This window comes from Cyprinodon tularosa, unplaced genomic scaffold (genome assembly GCF_016077235.1).
Source record: "Cyprinodon tularosa strain WSP-4 unplaced genomic scaffold, ASM1607723v1 ctg199, whole genome shotgun sequence".
NCBI classification, from domain to species: Eukaryota; Metazoa; Chordata; class Actinopteri; order Cyprinodontiformes; family Cyprinodontidae; genus Cyprinodon; species Cyprinodon tularosa.
In genome coordinates this window covers 2157442-2166041 of record NW_024038729.1, presented here as the reverse complement: position 1 = coordinate 2166041, position 8600 = coordinate 2157442, and the positions used below count along the sequence as shown (strand labels likewise).

Genomic DNA, 8600 nt, shown 5'->3' with positions numbered 1-8600 from the left:
AATTATCACCAGTCAAACCACAACAATACTGGAAAAGTACAAAATGGCAAAGGTGTAAAATGAGCATATTATTTAAAGATTATTGCCTCATATCCATGACGAAATAATATACACATAATCGTCAATGTGTTCCCCATTTGGCGAATTCAATTTGATTTTATTTATGCTAAATGGCTTTAAGCACGAAATCAAAACAATAAAAGAACATTAAGTGTCAAATAATTCTTTATGGTTTAATTAAATTGATATTAAGCTGATGGCATCACTGCTTTAATTTGTTAATTTGTGATTTTAATTTTTCTCAACGGCAGGCTGCTGCACCGCGATAGAACTTCAACTCCCACAAGCCCTTTCGGCCTCCCCCCATGCGCCACAGTCAATCAGCTGCTGAGGCAACTGCTGACTATCTCGGCACCATCGTAGCCCGTTTGTCATATCCCAACCCAGGCGAGGCAAACAGAAATATCTCTATTCAGTCTGAAACAAGGTGAACCATTAAGGTAAATCAAGCTTCGTTTTGAGCAGAAGTGCGACTTTAGAGCGCGTGCGTGCTGATCTGCCGCGTGCAGAGGGACACATATGGATTACAGAGGCGATTTCCGTGGCAAGTGAGCTTCATGACATGTAGATTACCCAGGATATCTCGGCCAGGCGACAAACAACCAAGGGTCTGGTTTGTGGTCAGAGTGTGTGATGGGGGGGGTCTGTGGACTGGCTACTGATTGTGGTCCTCTCATGACCTTGGAAGCGTTGCAGTTTGGAGGAGAAAACTCGGATTATAATCTGCGGTGCTCAAAAATGTAAAATCCGACTCATATCAGTGGATTTAATGCTGGATGACTGGTCTGTGACATGACACACCAGCTTCATGGGATTATTTAAAATCTTCCAACTTGTTATTCAGGGGCCACAGTGCATGTTTGCCTTATCAGCGTCACCATATAGGCTTTCTTTATCTGTGATGGACGTCATTTTATATTTATATCTATATATATGACTGATCAAACTATTTGAATGTGTTCGATTTTTATCTTTACACAAAGCAGAGCTTCAATGATATGTTTAAAGAAAAGTTATTTTTTTAAAGAGAACATTTTGTTTTTGACGCGGCTCCTATCTTGCACCAAACCACATCTTTTTTTTTTATCCTGTATTTTTGCATTAGAATGCGATGAGGGGAAATGTGATTATAAAGCTAATAAATGCATGTAATAATGCGAATTATATCCCTACTTTTAAGTGTTTAATGCTCTGTTTTGGGCCAAAAATGTAATTCGTAAATGATTGAAACAGACATTTAATTTGATATAAGATAAATATATATTCATTAAATCTAGATTTGAATGTTTATGTTTTTTATTCTTAAATAAAAATAATACTTTTTTCACTTGTTATTTAATTTATAGGATGTTAGATGGTACTGTATGGGGACATTTTAATAGAAATGGTGTTTGTGTCACTTCCTAAAAAAATATTTTTTTTGTTTTGTTTTTTAATTTCTGTTTCCCTTTTTTGGGATTTCGTTATAAATATGCTGTCAAGGTGTCTTTTCACCTTGCTGAAGGGCAGCTGTATTTACTGACATATGCAAATGAATGTCAGGGGAGGTCCTTAAAGCGAGAAAAGCGCAGATCAGTTTCACATTGCAGAGTTCCTGCGTGGAAGGGGGGAAAAAACACGAGACGTGGCGAAATCTGGTGATTATCTGCTGCCATATCCTTAGTGGGGATTTAAGATTCACTTTGTTCTCTGTGGAAGTTTTTTTGTTTGTTTTTTTGGGGGTGATTTTTGCTGATCGCGTGTCCTTTAATGTCTTTTTTTCCTTTCCGGCTGCCGTAGGAGTCCTCTATATGATCTCCTTAGAAATATTCCGATTGACTCAAAGTGTTTTTGTCCTCCTGTCGCAGCTCCACACACCATGCAGGATGATTTACTGATGGACAAAAACAAAGCGCAGCCTCATCAGCAGCAAGATCCGACACAAGCAGACCCTCCTCCCTCCACCCCGTCATCGGATCCCGCTTCATCTTCATCCGAGTCGGAGAGCCCGTCTACCGGCAGCAGCCAAGCGGCTTCCGCGCTGAGGGACAGCAGAGCCCCCATGGAGTCGCCGATCCTCCCCGGGCTGGGCTTCCACCAGGACACCGGAGGATCCCTCAGCTCTCCTCCCTCCTCATTCGGCAGCACTTGGTCCACGGGAACCACCAACGCCGTGGAGGATAGCTTTTTCCCAGGAATGCCGTCGGTGAACGGGACGATGCTTTTCCAGAACTTCCCCCACGTCAGCCCGGTGTTTGGGGGGGACTTCTCCCCGCAGGTCGGTCTGTCTCCGCAGCAGCAGCAGCATAGGAGATCCCCGGTCAGTCCCAGCCAGGGGCCCCTTCCCCAGAGAAACGCTTATCAAACCATCATGAACAACAGCAAAGGTTCTTCGTCGTCTTCCCCGACTTCCTCCTCTGCCTGGAATAATCAGCAGAACGCGGCTTGGAGCTCCCCGTCCAGCCCCTGGAGCGCGCTGCAGCCGGGCAGGGACCCGCGCCGAGCCGTGGGCGTAGGGGTCGGAGTCGGCGTCGGGGTGCCGTCTCCCCTCAACCCCATCTCCCCGATGAAAAAGTCTTACACCAGCAATGTCATAGCACCGCCCAAATTCCCCAGACCCGGTGTTCCTCTCGCTCCCAAACCCTGGATGGAGGACGCTGCGTTCAGGACGGACAACAGCAACAACACGCTGCCTTTCCAGGTAACCCAGCCACACAATCACCTGCTCACTGCATGATCCGGAGTTTTCTCTGGATTCTACCTCGAAATTAGGATGTTTTCTCTCTAAACTGCTTAAGTTTTGCAGATTTCTTCTGTTTTGGTCCCACTAAAATGCAGAGGCGTAGCCAGAAATTTTTATAAGGGTGGCCATAACCAATCTTACACTGAGGGGGGCCGAAAGTAGATAGGCACCAAAACCTCATGGTCAGTCTATGCTGTTCCAACAGGAAAATGAACGATAAAAACATCCATATTTTCTAAATGAAGTCAAACTATACTTTTTCACAGCCTTTCTTAAAAAATAAAAAAATATATTTAAACATCCGTGCTTCTAAATAAAAGGAATAGTGGATCAAATACTTTCAGGTTTGAGTTTTGGGTGAACATCTTTTCCATTGTCATTACTTACCTACTTTTATCAGTAATCATTGTGCATAAAATTGATATTTACAAGTACTAATATCTACATAAAATGATTAATACGTTTTTATTAAAATAGTTATTTATCTAAAATTTCACTGAAGACTCCTAGATGACTTGCAGAGACGCATCATTTTCTCTTTACCCCATAAAACACAAAATCTATTTCTGCTTGAATTCTTAACTTTTCATCTTTAATGTTAGTATGTTAATGTGCATCATTAACCGCTTTGTTTTTATTGGAAAGTAATTGTTAATATATGAAAATTTAAAGTGTTTTGAATATTCCACTTGAGAATATCACTGTTGCCACCATCTGTATTAGAGGAAAATAAATGGTAGGGGTTGCCAATGATTGGCTACCAATACATGGCCACCCCTGGCCCCCCATCTAGCTCCACCCCTGCTAAAATAATCACCTCATTTGAAAATTGCCTGAGAAAATATGAATTGCAGTTTTGAAACTGTGTCCAAATCAACATAGAGCAAAATAAGCAAAAAAGAAACACAAATTAGTTTAGACTATTTGGCAAAAATATAACAAAACACACCTGAATATAATAAGATATATGCGGTGATTCATTAATGTATGTCGATGTGGAGAAGGCTACAAAGTAAGGGTGTGCAAAATAATCGTCAAATCGATGAATCGTGATTCTAATTTTTGTGATCTACTGAATCGATTCTTGAAGGCAAGAATCGATTATAAAAAAAAAAAAAAATGAACAAATAAAATACATTAATGGTTGGCGCACATCAATCAAACCAAGTGGAATACAACTTCCAGTCCAGCAGATGTCGCTGCGGATGTGTTGACGCCTGCTGCTTTGTGTCATAAGCATGTCCGGACTGATTATCCTCATTTTGTTATTTTAAGTTTGATGAATCCTAAGATCTTTTTGTTGGTGTGTCCATGCCAGTAATAGTAATATTTCTGTCCAGTATTTGTTTTCATTGCAACACCTCCAAAAGTAATTTCAATAAATACAGCTATGTATGAATTCAGTTGCTTTCAGTTATGTATCAATTGAAGACACTATCCAGATCACACCCAGCCAGTCAGCCACTGGTAAGGGCTGTATCTTTTTCTTACAGTGTTCAGTGAAAATATCACAATGCATCGCAATATTTCAAGTATCGTGATGCATCGTGATAGAATCGCATCGTGGCATGTGAATCGTGATTCGAATCGAATCGTGACTTCTTTGCCAATACCCACCCCTACTACAAAGCAATTTTTAAAGATCCGAGTCTTCACACTGGAAGAACGATCTAGAAATAAGTAAAATTTTCTTAAATTAAGTGTATTTATCCTTAATTTGAGTAGGTAAATGAGGTAGTTTGCCAATGGAATGAGTATTTTTACACTTATAATTAGATGATATGCACTTGAAATAAGAAAATGCAAATGAGTTTTCTTATTTTAATTGTAAATTGTCTTGTTCCATTGGCAAAATGTCTTTTACCTCCTTAATCCAAGAACAAATGCACTTATTTTAAGAAAAAAATGACATATCTAGATTTAGATTTTTTTCCAGTGCAGCTAACCACAGTGAGAACCACGGTGGTGGTAGTATGATGTTCTGAGGCGGCTTTACTGCTTCACATTCTGGACAACTTGCTTTTGCTCTAATTCTGGAAAATTATAAAGGAGATTGTCTTGAAATGGGTTTATCTTAACAGGAGGTCAAGCTGTTTTTAGTTGTAAAGCAGGGCAGTGATCCACACTGCAAAAACTATCTAGAAATAAGTAAAAATGTCTTAAATTAAGTGTATTTACCCTTAATTTGAGAAGGTAAATAAGATCATCTGCCAATGGAATGAGTATTTTTATTCTTAAAACAAGATGATTAGATAAGATGCACTTGAAATAAGAACATTTCAATTGTTTTTTCTTATTTTAAATGTAAATTGTCTTGTTCCATAGACAAATAGTCTCTTTCAAATAAAAATTAACTTGTTTTAAGATCAAATTACTTTTTTAGATTTCAATTTTTTACAGTGCAAACAGCAGTGTGTCTATCCTTGAATTAAATAAATGAGAATGAAATGGGAAGTTTTGCAGTGGCCTAGTCAAAGTCTGTTCTAATTTAATGGAGATACTCATATACCTTCCAGTTTTACTGAATTAAAGCAGTAAAGCATAATAGAGAGTGAGACTCCATTTGTCAGACTCTCGATGGCAACTGTTGACACCATGTGTGGCAAAACCAGTTATTAGGTTTCAATGGGAATGGCTTTTTCCTTACATCGCCATCCTGGTTTGGCTAGTATTTTTCCCCTCTAATTAGAAGTCATCATCAAACTTACGATTTGTTCTTCCAAGGTTATCTTTGTCTGAAAAGACCTAAAGAAATTATTGAAAATACTTAAGAAATCCATAAGTAGGCAGATATTTGTATGTCACTACATTTTAAAACATTTTAAGGTCTATATGGCTTCCCAGCTGACTCTTTATGCAGAAAATCATTTAATCTGACTCTCTGCGCACATCAGGCATATCTTTATGTCCACCAAATAGTGTGATCAGTTGATGAATGGAGGAATTAGACCCATAAATGTAAGCAGTAGCATGAGCTCTTTAACCCTTGATGTTTTGTAAATTCTAATGTCTGGGCCTCCCTGTATCTGAGTTTTTCATCTAGCAAATTTTGGAGGCTTCCAGTTGGAGATCTGCTGGATCAGACCATAACAGACGTCCTTCTCCACTCGCCTGCATTTATCAGCCTTGAGTCCTTTTTAAAGGATTTAGAAAAAAAAGGACAAGGAACTCTGAAACAGTTTTAGTTTTAGGGACATTCTGATAAATTTTTTTGTTTTTATTTGAGTTTTTACAGCACAAGTGGCTCGTTTTTGGGACAGTAGGCTGACAGGAAAGGGGGTACGAGAGAGGGGGGGAGACATGCAGTAAAGGACCACGGGTCGGATTCGAGCCTGGGTCGGTCGCGTCGAGCACTAAGGCCTCCGTTCAGGGGTCATGAGCGCTAAGCGCTGCACCATCGAAGCACGAACCTGCTTAAAAATACTAAAATCATTTTGTTATTTTTCTTCCTCCCAACAAATAAACTGCAAAGAGAACATTTTAACAAACTAACAGCAGTATTAGGTGGTCATAATATTACGCCTGACCAGGGGATACGTATTTAATTTTCAAAATTAGGGAAATTATTTTGGTTATTTTACCATCGATTTCACATAGTGTCAGATCTTATTCAGATAACTATTTTAGGGTATCTTCAAAGTATCAATTGATAACAAAATATCATCTCAAGACACACAGACAAAATGTTCCAAGTGATGTGAAATTAACTCCAATATAATCTAATCTCAAAGCCGTACATATTCTTTAATACTGCCTTGAAGAAATTTAGTTGCTTGGTGGCAAAAAGTTATTAAAGGACAACCATTTTATAGTGAATAATCCACTCAGTAAATAGGATAAATATGCTGTATTGATTTGGCTTCCTCATTAGAGCTTTATTACATATTAATGATCATTTCAGTACCAATCTGTTCAATATTAGTGATTGCATGGTCTGTAATGTTTGCTAAATATTTATGATAAACTAGAAATTTAAAGCGGTACAATCACGTCGTTCTGATATGCTTCCTTATTATTGGTTTATTGGAATGACTGAAACGCTTTAAAGTTTCCTGATATCTGATATCAACACATTACTTACAAGCAATGCATTGACCTTTTTCACATTACTACCCCACAGTTCAATGTATTCTATTCAGTATTTGGATGTGGGAGAAAAACGGGAAGTACCAGGTTTTTCCATTTGTGTGCACGGTTTACTTTGCAGACAAAAAAGCTCACCTCGCATGATACTGCCACCTCCATGTTTTAGTATTGGCATGGTGTGAAGGGTTAGTTTCCTCCACTCATAATACGTATCAGTGGTGTCAAAAGTACACACTTCTGTTACTTGAGTAGAAGTATAGATACTACAGTTTAAAAACACTGCCTGGTTCTGCTGGAGGTTTCGTCCTGTTAAAAGGGAGTTTTTCCTCTCCACTGTCGCTACAAGCATGCTTAGTGTGGGGGATTGTATTTGAGTCAATGAGTCGATGCAATCAACTGGTTTTCCTTAGATAGAAAACTTTGTATCAATTTGACTGGATGATCTGGTTGAACTGTAAAGTGCCTTGAGATGACATGTGTTGTGAATTTGGCGCTATAGAAATAAACTGAATTGAATTGAACACTCTAGTATCAACTTGACCTTTTTACTCAAGTAAAAGCGAAAAAGTATGTGCTCCAAAAACTACTTAAAGTATAAAATTATAAAGTAATCTTTAAAAAAACAAGCAGCCAGATGCCACTATATGAATTAAAGGCTCAAATTTTGGACTATTTCAAAAATTTCTTTGAGATAGGGACAAGGATGAGGGAGGTCTTGTTGGTCTCCGTCTCCTGACTGCAAAAACGATCTAGAAATAAGCAAACATTTCTTAAATTAAGTGCATTTACTCTTAATTTGAGTAGGTAAATGAGATAGTTTGCCAATGGAATGCGTATTTTTACTCTTAAAATAAGATAATTATGCACTTGACATAAGACAATGTAATTGTGTTTTCTTATTTAAGTCTAAATTGTCTTGTTCCATTGGCAGAATGTCTCTTTTACCTCCTCAATTCAAGAACAAATGCACTTATTTTAAGAAAAAAATGACTTATCTAGATTTAGATTTTTTGCAGTGCTGTGTCCGACCTTTCAGACATTTCAACATCTTTTTCTGAATCCGACATTGTAGCATGGCTTAGACAATTAGTGTTTGCAGGTTGAAGAACACCTGCTTGCTTCTGATGATTTCCCTTAGCTAACCAATCAGTGTTTGCGTTATATGACTCATCCAATTACACTATTTTCACTAGATGTGGATGGAGCCAATGATCTGCAGTGGATGGAGCACATGACGTGAAATAAATATTTATAAACATTAAACCGAAGCTAAGAGTAACGAGTAACGTTTGTTTAAAAAATGTAAAAAGTAGAAAGTACAGATACTTGTGTGAAAATGTAATGAGTAGAAGTCAGAAGTAGGAAGAAAAATAAGTAATGGAGTAAAGATACCTAAAAAGTGCACTGCAAAAACGATCTGGAAGCGAGTAAAAATGTCTTAAAATTAGTGTATTTAGCATAATTCAAGCAAGTAAATAATAAGATTTGCCAATGGAATGATAAGATAAAATAAGATAATTAGATAATATCCACTTGGAATGAGACAACACAATTGTTTTTTCTTTTTTTAAATGTAAATTGCCTTATTCCATTGGCAAAGTGTATCACTTAACTGCTTAATTCAAGAGAGAAATGCTCTTTTTTAAAGAAAAATAAACTTACTTAGATTTCTTTTTTTTGCAGTGTGTACTTAAGTACAGTAACGAAGTATTTGTACTTCGTTACTTGACAC

The 8600-nt window shown here is 37.8% G+C and overlaps 1 protein-coding gene across 6 annotated transcripts in view; it reads left to right on the top strand.

Annotated features, from left to right (window-relative positions):
• Positions 1-347: 347 nt before the first annotated feature.
• The window catches only part of cpeb3 (cytoplasmic polyadenylation element binding protein 3), a 68270-nt gene continuing 60017 nt past the window's right edge, over positions 348-8600 (top strand). For 4 of the 6 annotated variants that reach the window (XM_038284073.1, XM_038284072.1, XM_038284071.1 and 1 more), the window contains exons 1-2: positions 348-500; positions 1908-2740. In XM_038284073.1, coding sequence (XP_038140001.1) covers positions 1919-2740 — 822 coding nt within the window. In that variant the 5' untranslated portion in view covers positions 348-500; positions 1908-1918. Of the gene's footprint in view, positions 501-553; positions 801-1586; positions 1698-1907; positions 2741-8600 lie in introns of those variants that run through there. The other 2 variants (XM_038284070.1, XM_038284068.1) reach the window with 2 other exon arrangements.